The sequence below is a fragment of the Eschrichtius robustus genome, chromosome 4 (assembly GCF_028021215.1).
Source record: "Eschrichtius robustus isolate mEscRob2 chromosome 4, mEscRob2.pri, whole genome shotgun sequence".
Taxonomy (NCBI): domain Eukaryota; kingdom Metazoa; phylum Chordata; class Mammalia; order Artiodactyla; family Eschrichtiidae; genus Eschrichtius; species Eschrichtius robustus.
In genome coordinates, this window is record NC_090827.1 from 65,996,703 (window position 1) to 66,011,075 (window position 14,373).

The 14,373-nt window shown below is 37.3% G+C and overlaps 1 protein-coding gene across 2 annotated transcripts in view; it reads left to right on the forward strand.

Annotated features, from left to right (window-relative positions):
* UBA6 (ubiquitin like modifier activating enzyme 6) overlaps window positions 1–14,373 on the forward strand; it is a 91,083-nt gene that overhangs the window by 48,005 nt on the left and 28,705 nt on the right. For both annotated transcript variants that reach the window (XM_068542864.1, XM_068542865.1), the window contains 4 exons: window positions 379–455; window positions 920–986; window positions 12,024–12,167; window positions 13,709–13,776. In XM_068542864.1, the coding sequence (XP_068398965.1) occupies window positions 379–455; window positions 920–986; window positions 12,024–12,167; window positions 13,709–13,776 (356 nt within the window). The remainder of the gene's footprint in view (window positions 1–378; window positions 456–919; window positions 987–12,023; window positions 12,168–13,708; window positions 13,777–14,373) is intronic.

A 14,373-nucleotide genomic window follows, 5' to 3' on the forward strand; every position in this document is an offset into this window, starting at 1 on the left:
TTGTGATAAGTAAAGAATTATATTCAATATTAACAGTTTCCAAATTTGTAAATGTTGATAAAGAAAAGGAATTCGGTGCTCTTGTACAGACATTTTGTTTCCTTTGTTCAGTTGGTAATACTTTGTTTCATATGGATAACCTAATAAAAACTAGTCATAGAGCCTGGGATTAAAACTTAGATCTTTGTTTAGATATAGCTTTATGACCTTGAAGTCAAGTCTCAGCTTCCTTATCTATTATATAAAGATAATAATAGTAATAAGCTAATACATTTATTATAATGATTAAATTAAATAATGTCTTAAAAGCATTAGCACAGTGCCTGACACATATTACACACTCAATAAATATTGACCAATTTTTAATGTTCTAAATAGGCATCTTTAGAGATTCACTCAGCCATGCTTGCCTTGGACCAGTTTCAGGAGAACTATAGTCGCAAGCCAAATATTGGGTAATGTTCTTTGTTTGAAATAACTTTTTTTTTTTTTACTGTAATACCACTACATACACCAAACTGTATAAACACTTCTGACCTGGTCTTTTTTCTGGTAGGAGTGGAGAGATCAATTTATAAAAATGGAGTTATACTAAATAAGAATTTTCCCATTTTGAAGTCTTCAAAAGCTATAACTTTTTAAAATAAAAAATCTGAGAATTATTACATTATGAATCCGCTATAGAATTTTTTACCTCCTAGTATTGTTGCAAAAAGTTTTTGCCATGTATATTTAAAACTAAACATTATTTATATACTGTTCTTAGGTGAGCATGATTTTGAAGTAATTTTGAAGTAATGTATCTAGTTATCCAGTTACCTTAAAGTCAGTAAGCACTTTGTAATCCACAGTTTTTCAACATATTTCTCAAATTTCAGTTGAGAACATTGAAATTGGGGTGTTTTATTTTGAATCCTAGATGCCAGCAAGATTCAGAAGAGCTACTGAAACTAGCAACATCTATAAGTGAAACCTTGGAAGAGCAGGTGAATGTTCAAAGTTATGGCCATCAAAAATTATGTAACATATAAATCTTCTATGTATTACTGTTCCCTTATCCTGAAAATTCCAGTTTTGCTACTTATTGACTCTGTGACAGTAAGCAAGTTACTTGACATTATTCTACTTCAGTTTTTCAAATCTTTGCCTGTTTTTTAATTAGGTTGTTTTCTTATTAATTGAGAGCATTCTTTATATAATCTGGAAATTAGTCCTTTATCAGACACACATTTTACAGATATTTTCTTCCAGTCTGTAGGTTGTCTTTTCGTTTTACTATCAATACAGTGTCTTTTGAGGAGCACAGGTGTTTAATTTTGATAAAGTTCAGTTTATCAGTTTTTCTTTTTTATGGTTTGTGCCCTCTTTTAACTCAAAATCACAAAGCTTTTCCCTTGTATTTTCTTTTTTTTTTTTTTTTTAAACATCTTTATTGAAGTATAATTGCCTTACAATAGTGTGTTAGCTTCTGCTTTATAACAAAGTGAATCAGTTATACATATACAATATGTTCCCATTTCTCTTCCCTCTTGCATCTCCCTCCCTCCTACCCTCCCCATCCCACCCCTCTAGGTGGTCACAAAGCACCGAGCTGATCTCCCTGTGCTATGCGGCTGCTTCCCACTACTTATCTATTTTACATTTGGTAGTGTATATATGTCCATGACACTCTCTTACCCTGTCACATCTCACCCCACCCCCTCCCCATATCCTCAAGTCCATTCTCTAGTAGGTCTGTGTCTTTATTCCCGTCTTGCCACTAGGTTCTTCATGGCCTTTTTTTTTTTTTTCCTTAGATTCCGTATATATGTGTTAGCATACTGTATTTGTTTTTCTCTTTCTGACTTACTTCACTCTGTATGACAGACTCTAACTCCATCCACCTCATTACAAATACCTCCATTTCATTTCTTTTTATGGCTGAGTAATATTCCATTGTATATATGTGCCACATCTTCTTTATCCATTCATCTGTCGATGGACATTTAGGTTGCTTCCATGTCCTGGCTATTGTAAATAGAGCTGCAATGAACATTTTGGTACATGACTCTTTTTGACCTATGGTTTTCTCAGGGTATATGCCCAGTATTGGGATTGCTGGGTCGTATGGTAGTTCTATTTGTAGTTTTTTCAGGAACCTCCATACTGTTCTCCATAGTGGCTGTATCAATTTACATTCCCACCAACAGTGCAAGAGTGTTCCCTTTCCTCCACACCCTCTCCAGCATTTAATGTTTCTAGATTTTTTGATGATGGCCATTCTGACCGGTGTGAGATGATATCTCATTGTAGTTTTGATTTGCATTTCTCTAATGATTAACGATGTTGAGCATTCTTTCATGTGTCTGTAGGCCATCTGTATATCTTCTTTGGAGAAATGTCTATTTAGGTCTTCTGCCCATTTTTGGATTGGGTTGTTCGTTTTCTTGTTATTGAGCTGCATGAGCTGCTTGTAAATCTTGGAGATTAATCCTTTGTCAGTTGCTTCATTTGCAAATCTTTTCTCCCATTCTGAGGGTTGTCTTTTGGTCTTGTTTATGGTTTCCTTTGCTGTGCAAAAGCTTTTAAGTTTCATTAGGTCCCATTTGTTTATTTGTGTTCTTATTTCCATTTCTCTGGGAGCTGGGTCAAAAAGAATCTTGCTGTGATGTATGTCATAGAGTGTTCTGCCTATGTTTTCCTCTAAGAGTTTGATAGTGTCTGCCCTTACACTTAGGTCCTTAATCCATTTTGAGTTTATTTTTGTGCATGGTGTCAGGGAGTGTTCTAATTTCATACTTTTACATGTATCTGTCCAATTTTCCCAGCACCACTTATTGAAGAGGCTGTCTTTTCTCCACTGTATATGCTTGCCTCCTTTATCAAAGATAAGGTGACCATATGTGTGTGGGTTTATCTCTGGGCTTTCTATCCTGTTCCATTGATCTATATTTCTGTTTTTGTGCCAGTACCAAACTGTCTTGATTACTGAAGCTTTGTAATATAGTCTGAAGTCAGGGAGCCTGATTCCCCCAGCTCCATTTTTCGTTCTCAAGATTGCTTTGGCTATTCGGGGTCTTTTGTGTTTCCATACAAATTGTGAAATTTTTTGTTCTAGTTCTGTGAAAAATGCCAGTGGTAGTTTGATAGGGATTGCATTGAATCTGTAGATTGCTTTGGGTAGTAGAGTCATTTTCACAATGTTGATTCTTCCAATCCAGGAACATGGTATATCTCTCCATCTATTTGTATCATCTTTAATTTCTTTCATCAGTGTCTTATAATTTTCTGCATACAGGTCTTTTGTCTCCTTAGGTAGGTTTATTCCTAGATATTTTATTCTTTTTGTTGCAATGGTAAACGGGAGTGTTTTCTTAATTTCACTTTCAGATTTTTCGTCATTAGTGTATAGAAATGCAAGAGATTTCTGTGCATTTATTTTGTATCCTGCTACTTTACCAAATTCATTGATGATTAGCTCTAGGAGTTTTCTGGTAGCATCTTTAGGATTCTCTATGTATAGTATCATGCCATCTGCAAATAGTGACAGCTTTACTTCTTCTTTTCCGATTTGGATTCCTTTTATTTCTTTGTCTTCTCTGATTGCTGTGGCTAACACTTCCAAAACTATATTGAATAATAGTGGTGAGAGTGGGCAACCTTGTCTTGTTCCTGATCTTAGTGGAAATGGTTTCAGTTTTTCACCATTGAGGACAATGTTGGCTGTGAGTTTGTCATATATGGCCTTTATTATGTTGAGGAAAGTTCCCTCTATGCCTACTTTCTGCAGGGCTTTTATCATAAATGGGTGTTGAATTTTGTCGAAAGCTTTCTCTGCATCTATTGAGATGATCATATGGTTTTTCTCCTTAAATTTGTTAATATGGTGTATCACATTGATTGATTTGCGTATATTGAAGAATCCTTGCATTCCTGGAATAAACCCCACTTGATCGTGGTGTATAATCCTTTTAATGTGCTGTTGGATTCTGTTTGCTAGTATTTTGTTGAGGATTTTTGCATCTATGTTCATCAGTGATATTGGCCTGTAGTTTTCTTTCTTTGTGACATCTTCGTCTGGTTTTGGTATCAGGGTGATGGTGGCCTCGTAGAATGAGTTTGGGAGTGTTCCTCCCTCTGCAATATTTTGGAACAGTTTGAGAAGGATAGGTGTTAGCTCGTCTCTAAATGTTTGATAGAATTCACCTGTGAAGCCATCTGGTCCTGGGCTTTTGTTTGTTGGAAGGTTTTTAATCACAGTTTCAATTTCAGTGCTTGTGATTGGTCTGTTCATATTTTCTATTTCTTCCTGGTTCAGTCTCGGCAGTTTGTGCATTTCTAAGAATCTGTCCATTTCTTCCAGGTTGTCCATTTTATTGGCATAGAGTTGCTTGTAGTAATCTCTCATGATCTTTTGTATTTCTGCAGTGTCAGTGGTTACTTCTCCTTTTTCATTTCTAATTCTATTGATCTGAGTCTTCTCCCTTTTTCTCTTGATGAGTCTGGCTAATGGTTTATCAATTTTGTTTATCTTCTCAAAGAACCAGCTTTTAGTTTCATTGATTTTTGCTATTGTTTCCTTCATTTCTTTTTCATTTATTTCTGACCTGATCTTTATAATTTCTTTCCTTCTGCTGGCTTTGGGGTTTTTTTGTTCTTCTTTCTCTAATTGCTTCAGGTGCTAGGTTAGGTTGTTTATTCGAGATGTTTCCTGTTTCTTGAGGTAGGCTTGTATTGCTATAAACTTCCCTCTTAGCACTGCTTTTGCTGCGTCCCATAGGTTTTGGGTCGTCGTATCTCCATTGTCATTTGTTTCTAGGTATTTTTTGATTTCCCCTTTGATTTCTTCAGTAATCACTTCGTTATTAAGTAGTGTATTGTGCAGCCTCCATGTGTTTGTATTTTTTACAGATCTTTTCCTGTAATTGATATCTAGTCTCATAGCGTTGTGGTCGGAAAAGATACTTGATACGATTTCAATTTTCTTAAATTTACCAAGGCTTGATTTATGACCCAAGATATGATCTATCCTGGAGAATGTTCCATGAGCACTTGAGAAAAATGTGTATTCTGTTGTTTTTGGGTAGAATGTCCTATAAATGTCAATTAAGTCCATCTTGTTTAATGTATCATTTAAAGCTTGTGTTTCCTTATTTATTTTCATTTTGGATGATCTGTCCATTGGTGAAAGTGGGGTGTTAAAGTCCCCTACTATGATTGTGTTGCTGTCGATTTCCCCTTTTATGGCTGTTGGTATTTGCCTTATGTATTGAGGTGCTCCTATGTTGGGTGCATAAATATTTACAATTGTTATAGCTTCCTTTTGGATCGATCCCTTGATCATTATATAGTGTCCTTCTTTGTCTCTTGTAATAGTCTTTATTTTAAAGTCTATTTTGTCTGATATGAGAATTGCTACTCCAGCTTTCTTTTGATTTCCATTTGCATGGAATATCTTTTTCCATCCCCTCACTTTCAGTCTGTATGTGTCTCTAGGTCTGAAGTGGGTCTCTTGTAGACAGCATATATATGGGTCTTGTTTTTGTATCCATTCAGCCAGCCTGTGTCTTTTGGTGGGAGCATTTAATCCATTTACATTCAAGGTAATTATCGATATGTATGTTCCTATTCCCATTTTCTTAGATGTTTTGGGTTTGTTATTGTAGGTGTTTTCCTTCTCTTGTGTTTCTTGCCTAGAGAAGTTCCTTTAGCATTTGTTGTAAAGCTGGTTTGGTGGTGCTGAACTCTCTCAGCTTTTGCTTGTCTGTAAAGGTTTTAATTTCTCCATCGAATCTGAATGAGATCCTTGCTGGGTAGAGTAATCTTGATTGTAGGTTTTTCTCCTTCATCACTTTAAGTATATCCTGCCACTCCCTTCTGGCTTGCAGAGTTTTTGCTGAAAGATCAGATGTTAACCTTATGGGGATTCCCTTGTGTGTTATTTGTTTTTTTTCCCTTGCTGCCTTTAATATGTTTTCCTTATATTTAATTTTTGACAGTTTGATTAATATGTGTCTTGGCGTGTTTCTCCTTGGGTTTATCCTGTATGGGACTCTCTGTGCTTCCAGGACTTGATTAACTATTTCCTTTCCCATATTAGGGAAGTTTTCAACTATAATCTCTTCAAATATTTTCTCAGTCCCTTTCTTTTTCTCTTCTTCTTCTGGGACCCCTATAATTCGAATGTTGGTGCGTTTAATGTTGTCCCAGAGGTCTCTGAGACTGTCCTCAGTTCTTTTCATTCTTTTTTCTTTATCCTGCTCTGTAGTAGTTATTTCCACCATTTTATCTTCCAGGTCACTTATCCTTTCTTCTGCCTCAGTTATTCTGCTATTGATCCCATCTAGAGTATTTTTAATTTCATTTATTGTGTTTTTCATCATTGCTTGGTTCCTCTTTAGTTCTTCTACGTCCTTGTTAAATGTTTCTTGCATTTTGTCTATTCTATTTCCAAGATTTTGGATCATCCTTACTATCATTATTCTGAATTCTTTTTCAGGTAGACTACCTATTTCCTCTTCATTTGTTAAATCTGGCGTGTTTTGACCCTGCTCCTTCATCTGCTGTGTGTTTTTCTGTCGTCTCATTTTGCTTATCTTACTGTGTTTGGGGTCTCCTTTTCACAGACTGCAGGTTTGTAGTTCCCGTTGTTTTTGGTATCTGTCCCCAGTGGCTAAGGTTGGTTCAGTGGGTTGTGTAGGCTTCCTGGTGTAGGGAACTAGTGCCTGAGCTCTGGTGGATGAGGCTGGATCTTGTCTTTCTGGTGGGCACATCCACGTCTGGTGGTGTATCTTGGGGTGTCTGTGGCCTTATTATGATTTTAGGCAGCCTCTCTGCTAATGGATGGGGCTGTGTTCCTGTCTTGCTAGTTGTTTGGCATAGGGTGTTCAGCACTGTAGCTTTCTGGTCATTGAGTGATGCTGGGTCTTGATGTTGAGATGGAGATCTCTGAGAGGTTTTTACCGTTTGGTATTACGTGGAGCTGGGAGGTCTCTTGACCAGTGTCCTGAAGTTGGCTCTCCCACCTCAGAGGCACAGCCCTGATGCCTGGCTGGAGCACCAAGAGCCTTTCGTCCACACGGCTCAGAGTAAAAGGGAGAAAAAATAGAAAGAAAGAAAGAGGCTATAATATAGTGAAGTAAAATAAAGCTATTGTAAAGCAAAGCTATACAGACAAAATCTCACCCAGAAGCATATACATATACACTCACAAAAAAAAAGGAACAGGGGAAAAATTAATATATCCTGCTCCCAAAGTCCACCTCCTGAATTTGGGATGATTCGTTGTCTATTCAGGTATTCAACAGATGCAGGCACATCAAGTTGTTTGTGGAGTTTTAATCCGCTGCTTCTGAGGCTGCTGGGAGAGATTTCCCCTTCTCTTCCCTGTTCACACAGCTCCTGGGGTTCAGCTTTGGATTTGGACCCGCCTCTGCGTGTAGGTCGCCTGAGGGCGTCTATTCCCCACCCAGACAGAACGGGGTTAAAGGAGCAGCTGCTTCGGGGGCGCTGGCTCACTCAGGCCGCGGGGAGGGAGGGGTACGGAGGAGGCGGGGCGAGCCTGCGGCAGCAGAGGCCGGCGTGACGTTGCACCAGCCTGAGGCACGCAGTGCGTTCTCCCGGGGAATTTGTCCGGGGATCACGGGACCCTGGCAGTGGCGGGCTGCACCGGCTCCCCGGAGGGGTGGTGTGGAGAGTGACCTGTGCTCACACACAGGCTTTTTGGAGGCGGCAGCAGCAGCCCCAGCGTCTCACGCCCGTCTCTGGGGTCCGCGCTGATCGCCGCGGCTTGCACCCTTCTCTGGAGTTCGTTTAGGCGGCGCTCTGAATCCCCTCTCCTTGCGCGCAGCGAAACAAAGAGGCAAGAAAAAGTCTCTTGCCTCTTTGGCAGCTGCAGACCTTTTCCCGGTCTCCCTCCCAGCCAGCTGTGGTGCGCTAACCCCTTCAGGCTGTGTTCACGCCGCCAGCCCCAGTCCTCTCCCTGCGATCCGACCGAAGCCGAGCCTCAGCTCCCAGCCCCGCCTGCCCCGGCGGGTGAGCAGACAAGCCTCTCGGGCTGGTGAGCGCTGCTCGGCGCTGAGCCTCTGTGCGGGAGTCTCTCCGCTTTTTCCTCTGCGCCCCTGTTGCTGTGGGATCCGCGCTGTTAGCTGCGGCTCGCGCCCGTATCTGAAGTTCGTTTAGGCGGCGCTCTGAATCCCCTCTCCTCGCGCACCAGGAAACAAAGAGGGAAGAAAAAGTCTCTTGCCTCTTCGGCAGCTGCAGACTTTTTCTCAGACTCCCTCCCGGCTAGCTGTGGTGTGCTAACCCCTTCAGGCTGTGTTCACGCCGCCAATCCCAGTCCTCTCCCTGCGATCCGACCGAATCCCGAGCCTCAGCTCCCAGCCCCCGCCCGCCCCGGCGGGGGAGCAGACAAGCCTCTCGGGCTGGTGAGTGCTGGTCGGCACCGTTCCTCCGTGCGGGAGCCTCTCCGCTTTGCCCTCCGCACCCCTGTGGCTGCGCTCTCCTCCGTGGCTCCGAAGCTTCCCCCCTCTGCCACCCGCAGTCTCTGCCCGCGAAGGGGCTTCCTAGTGCGTGGAAATCTTTCCTCCTTCACAGCTCCCTCCCACTGGTGCAGGTGCCGTCCCTATTCTTTTGTCTCTGTTATTTCTTTTTTCTTTTGCCCTACCCAAGTACGGGGGGAGTTTCTTGCCTTTTTGGAGGTCGGACGTTTTCTGCCAGCGTTCAGTGGGTGTTCTGTAGGAGCAGTTCCACGTGTAGATGTATTTCTACTGTATCTGTGGGAAGGAAGGTGATCTCCGCGTCTTACTCTTCCGCCATCTTCTCTCGCCGCCAAGATATTCTTAAGAGTCTCTGCTCAGGCCACCATTTTATTCAGCTCCTCAGATTCCATGCCGGGTCGCTTATTTCTGCGCTTCATCCGAGATTTCGTGAATAGAGGTCGCAAAGATGAGCCCTAAGTCTGAATTTTTAAACAAGCTTCTACCACCATTTTGCTGTACCTCAAGTTCTGGAAAACACTGCTCAGAACCCCACTCCTCCGGACCCCCTGTATTTTCTTCTAGTAGGTTTATTGTTTTGTGAGTTTATTTTTCTATACCATACAAAGTATAGATCGTGTACATGACTATACATTTTGAACTCATTGTGTACAGTTTTGTACTTTTATTAATTTGTTTTTTTCTATCTTGCCAGGCATAGATCAAGGTTAATTTTTTTGTGTATGAATATCCAGTAATTCTAGCCCATTTATTGAAAAGACAGTTTTTTCTTTATTCAGTTTTTTTGGCACCTTTGTCAGAAATTTATTGACCACATATGTGTAGGGCTCTTTCTGAACTCAATGTTATCTTCCATTGGTTGTTTCTATCCTTTTGATAATACCATCCTATTTTGATTACTGTAGCTTTATAGTAAGACTTGAAATCAGGTTTAGTCTCTGGTGCATTTCTCAGAAGGAGCTTAGAATTAACCGTATTCCCTGAGTTCTTACACATTTCAAATTTTTTCTGTAACCTTTATGCTTGAAAGGAGCCTGGCTGAAAGTAAAATTCAAGGCTGTTAAATTTCTTCCTTGATATCTTGCTTTGTATCTAATAGTTGAGAAATACGATGTCAGCTTACTTTTCTTACTTTTTATAAATAATCTGGTCTTTTTGCCTTGGGGCCCTGTATATTTTTTTCTTCTGTGTATTTTTTCATCTGTTAAATCTAATAGTTTAACCAGGTTATAACTCAAGATTGATCATTCAGTCAATTTTTCCAGGTATACCATGAGCCCATTTTGATTCATAGATTCATATTTTCTTTTATTTATTTATTTTTCCCCTTTGGGGGAGGTGGAATGGATCATTTTGGTTCTTAGTTATTAAATTTCTGATTCAAGGTGGGGTTTTTTGTGTTTGTTTTCCACATCTCCAAGTGTTTGTTGATATATAATTCACTCAGTCAAATTTACTCTGCCTTGTAATTAGTTTGGGGGAGAAATTTTCAGTACTAAAATGTTTGATTCTAATTTTCTGTCTCCTTTTTACATCTGCTTTGTTTGGTAAACTGATTTTTCTGTATATGCTTTTGGACAGGTAAGGGTTTTGGGTGCTTTTTCAGATTTCTGTTTCTAGAGCCCCTCTTCCTCTTCTCTTCCTGAAAAGGAGTTTCTTTAATAGGTGATTTTTTTTTTAATTAAAAATAATTTTTTGGTGGATACGTGTTGATATATCTTGTGCATCTCTTTGATTTCTGCCAAATCCTACTTAACTTCCTCTCTTACTTCCTTTTTTAGCCTTCTCTGTCAAGGGATATCTCCCCCTTTCTATTTACATCATTCTCCCCAGGGAAGTTCTTTCACCATAGCCACTGCTGAGATCTGCCAGACTTCATACATGTTCAGTATTTTTTGCACTTAGTATGGGCCTTCTGTTTTCTCAGGATGATTTTGACTGTGCTTTGTCACATTAGGCCTTTCATCCTCTTTTCTGTGGTTACACGCTTCCTGCTCTCTGTTCAGGCTTGCAGCAGTATGAAGTCCAGAAATAGTTCATTTGGGGTTTGGTGTTTGTTTTTCTATTTACAGGCAATGTGAAGTTCATATTTTCTGTTTCTTAGTAATGCTGAAGCCCTGCCACTGGTTTATTTCTCTTCCTGTGGATATGTATCATCTTTTGGAGACCGTGTGGAGAAATTCAGATATAGGCCTTAGTCATTATCCTAGGGTGATGAAAAACTCCCCAGATTTGGATGTTTGTTTATTAAAAACTATAAAATCTTGAAAGATAGTGTAACCTAATGGTAAGAATAGAGCTGGAGAGTTGGACTTTTTGGGTTCAGATCCTGGTTTCACCACTTACTAGCAGTAAAATCTTGAGTAAATTACTTAATCTTTCAAAGACTCAGTTTTCTAATTTGTATGATAGAAATTATATTTCCTAGGATTATTTTGAAGATTACATGTGGACTTAATATACAACTCAAAATAGATGCTCAATCAAATTACCTGATTCTGTTAGCATTCTTGTCATTGTTTTTAATATTATTAGTACCACCAATATCTCTGCATTCAGAAATGCCACATCTTAAATGAAATTGTAATCTGAGTTGAGTTTAGTGCTAAATAGTTGTAAAATAGTGAGATATAGAAAATTGAAATGGAGTGGGTGGAGTGGTGAGTAGATAGTAACCTCTTTTTGTATCATAGATATCTTTGATAATGTAATAAAAGCCTTCCTTCTTCCCCTAAATGTACAAGTACTGTTATTTTACATAGAATTTCAAGAGATTAATTGAGCCCTACTTGAATCCTAGGTTAAGATTCTAGTTACTGATGTTGAAAGAACAGGAAGAGAAAGAGAAGCCAGAGCTCATGAAGAGATCTTTGTGACAAATAAGAAATTGTGCTAAAATAATAGCTCCAAAATCCAGTTTTTTCCTTAAAAATACTAATAAATTTTATTTTGAGAAACTAATAAATTTTATTTTGAGAAACATCATTTCAGTTTAAGTGTGATAATGAGAACTTTGTGATGACTGGCTCTTAGATTAGATTTGTATGCAAAAGTGCCATTACTCTCTTAATTGTTTTCCTAAACTGCCTTTTCTTACAATGTATTGCCTCATTTTTTACAGTTTTACTTTTTATTTGCCACTTCAAGCACAAATGATAGCTCATCATCTTTTATGGGTCTTTTTTTTTTTTTTTATGTAGGTGCAAGGTTTTTTCCATAGTTTTCATTAAAACATGTTTTTTAAAATTCTGGTTGTTTGTCCAACATCACGGTAGATAATCCAGTTAATTCTAAATTGTTCCCTAGTGTAATGTAAAGAGTCAAAAAGCAAAATTGGGCAGGTACTGGTAATGAAATATACTGCTTAAGGTAACTGACATGGAATTGGATCTTTTATTATGAGATTGGGACTTTTTTTTAGGACTTAAAAACTATTAGGGAAATTGAGTAGCTCTTTTAGAAGTTAAGGTATAATTATTTATTGAAATTTTGAGTATACCATGTGAATACTGTTAAGATTATTGTCTTTCGTGGCTTGTGTTTCAGCCTGAAGTAAATTATGACATTGTGCGTTGGCTCTCTTGGACTGCCCAAGGCTTTTTACCCCCACTTGCTGCAGCAGTAGGAGGTGTTGCCAGCCAAGAAGTATTGAAAGCTGTGACAGGAAAGTTTTCTCCTTTGTGCCAGTGGGTTAGTTCTCTATTTTAATATTTTTTTGTACTTAAGGTTGAATTATTCACCCATATAATGAATGTCTGTTATGAATTATAACATAGTATTAATTAATATAAAAGCAACCTTAAAATATTTTTTGATGCATGAGTCAGATGTGATGTGCCACCAAAACTTAATTCTGTAGTGGAAACTGACAAGATCATTTGTTAAGGCTATTGGCATGTAACCCAAAGTTGCATTCTAGGATGTATTTCCCTCATTTGTGAGAGTGAAGGAATGAATTTTCTTATCCTTATATTTAGTTTCCACTACTGTTAGTTTAGCAGTCATATGCTTTCAGGACTCTTGAACTGTTCCATGGAGTCTTTTGGTATCGTGAATCTTCAGATTCCCTAGTTTCTAGGTATAAACTTCTAAAGGTAGAAAGCATAGGAATGGTAAAAGTTTGAGAACTATATAGGGTAAAAACATCACAAGATGGAAAAACCCTGGTTTCTATTACCAGAAGGAATAATTGGCAAAGTGTATCAAAGGATACTGTTCAGGCCCTTTATTTTTTTTTTAATTTTAAACATTTGAATATAACATTAATCTTGTTTTTTATGTTTTAAAAAGTTTAAATTTAGCTTTAATAATTAAAATTTGTAAATTTATTATAGTTTATAATTATTATATTATAATATATTATATATTATATATATATAATATATGATAATTATATATATTATAATAATTATATAATATATATTATGTATATTAATATATTATAATTTAATTATGCTATTAATTAATGTTATTTTGCTGCTGGATTATTTGGTTTATTTTAACACAGTGTACAAGTTCAATTGTAAAAGTCTGGTTTAGATATAACTATTAGCAGCATGGGGAATATAAATTATGTTATTAATATAGATTCTATGTTATAATTAAATAAATAACCATTTATTCATGTTCATGGTCATGTTTACGTTTTTTAGCCATATAAGTTACTTAAAATGAAAATGAGAATGAGACTCAGGGGTTTTTTTCATTAACCTGGACTAATTCTGTTTGATATTATTTTAAATGCTGAAATTGTGGCTTCCTAGACCATTTCCTCTGTAGTGTATGTAATAATTACAACAGTTTCCAAGTTGGAAACTAAATATGGACTAGGTACTTTCCTATCAAAAGTAAACAAATTATTCAAATGTAGCTGAAATTGAATGAAGCTTCCAGAAGTTTTTATGTAGTTATAAAAAAAAATAGATTTGGAGGTGAAATTTCCTTTTGTTTGTTAATATTAGAATATATCATCTGTAAGATGGCTAAATGACATGAATCAAATTATATCTTTTTACAGTTCCTCCAGATTTAACCATTGTTTCAGTGAAATAATGTAAGGAATGTTTACTGCATAAGAAACAATTATATTTTTTAATCCATTATTTTACTCTGAAGCAGCATGTTTATCATTGTTTTCTTTAATGATCATTAAATAACTACAGAAGATAATTACTTTTTCTAGCAATTTAGTTTTCTACATAGTAAGTTATGTTTTTATCTTCTACTTTAAGTTATATATTGAAGCAGCAGATATTGTCGAATCCCTAGGCAAACTTGAACGTGAAGAATTTCTCCCACGGTAATACTGACCTTTTTGTTGCTTTTTTCTTAGTTGTATGTTTATAAGAAGCAACTAGATTAAAAGAGTTTTTGTGCAAACATGCATTTGTTTTAGATGTCTTTTCTCCTAGCTCACTTCTGCAGTCATTTCTTCTCTACTTAGAGATTGTGTCATAATAATGCAGTATCTCTTTACCACTTTATAAATAATGAATATAAAGTGTTAAATTTATATCATGAGAATGGTTAGGTTTCAGAACACCATTCTGATTTTAGATGAAAACAATTACTACCTGCAGCTTTTATTTATATCAGTCATTCTTTACCTTTTGGGTCACATATCTCTTTGAGAATCTGATAAAAGCTTATGAATTCATTCTCCCAAAAATACACATAACCCAAAGTTCTGCCTTCAATTTAAGTGGGTTAACAACTTCAAAGCCCAACCATAGTCTTCTCTACAAACCTTTATTAAAAATCCCTGCCTTAAAAATTTTTTTCCAGATAAACTAACGTGACCTTCACTTAAGTCATTTGGACTTAGAATATTAAGTCAAATGGAAAAAAGAATCAGCTGGTTTCTTTATGAAGTTTCTTCTCTTTCAAATAAGATAAT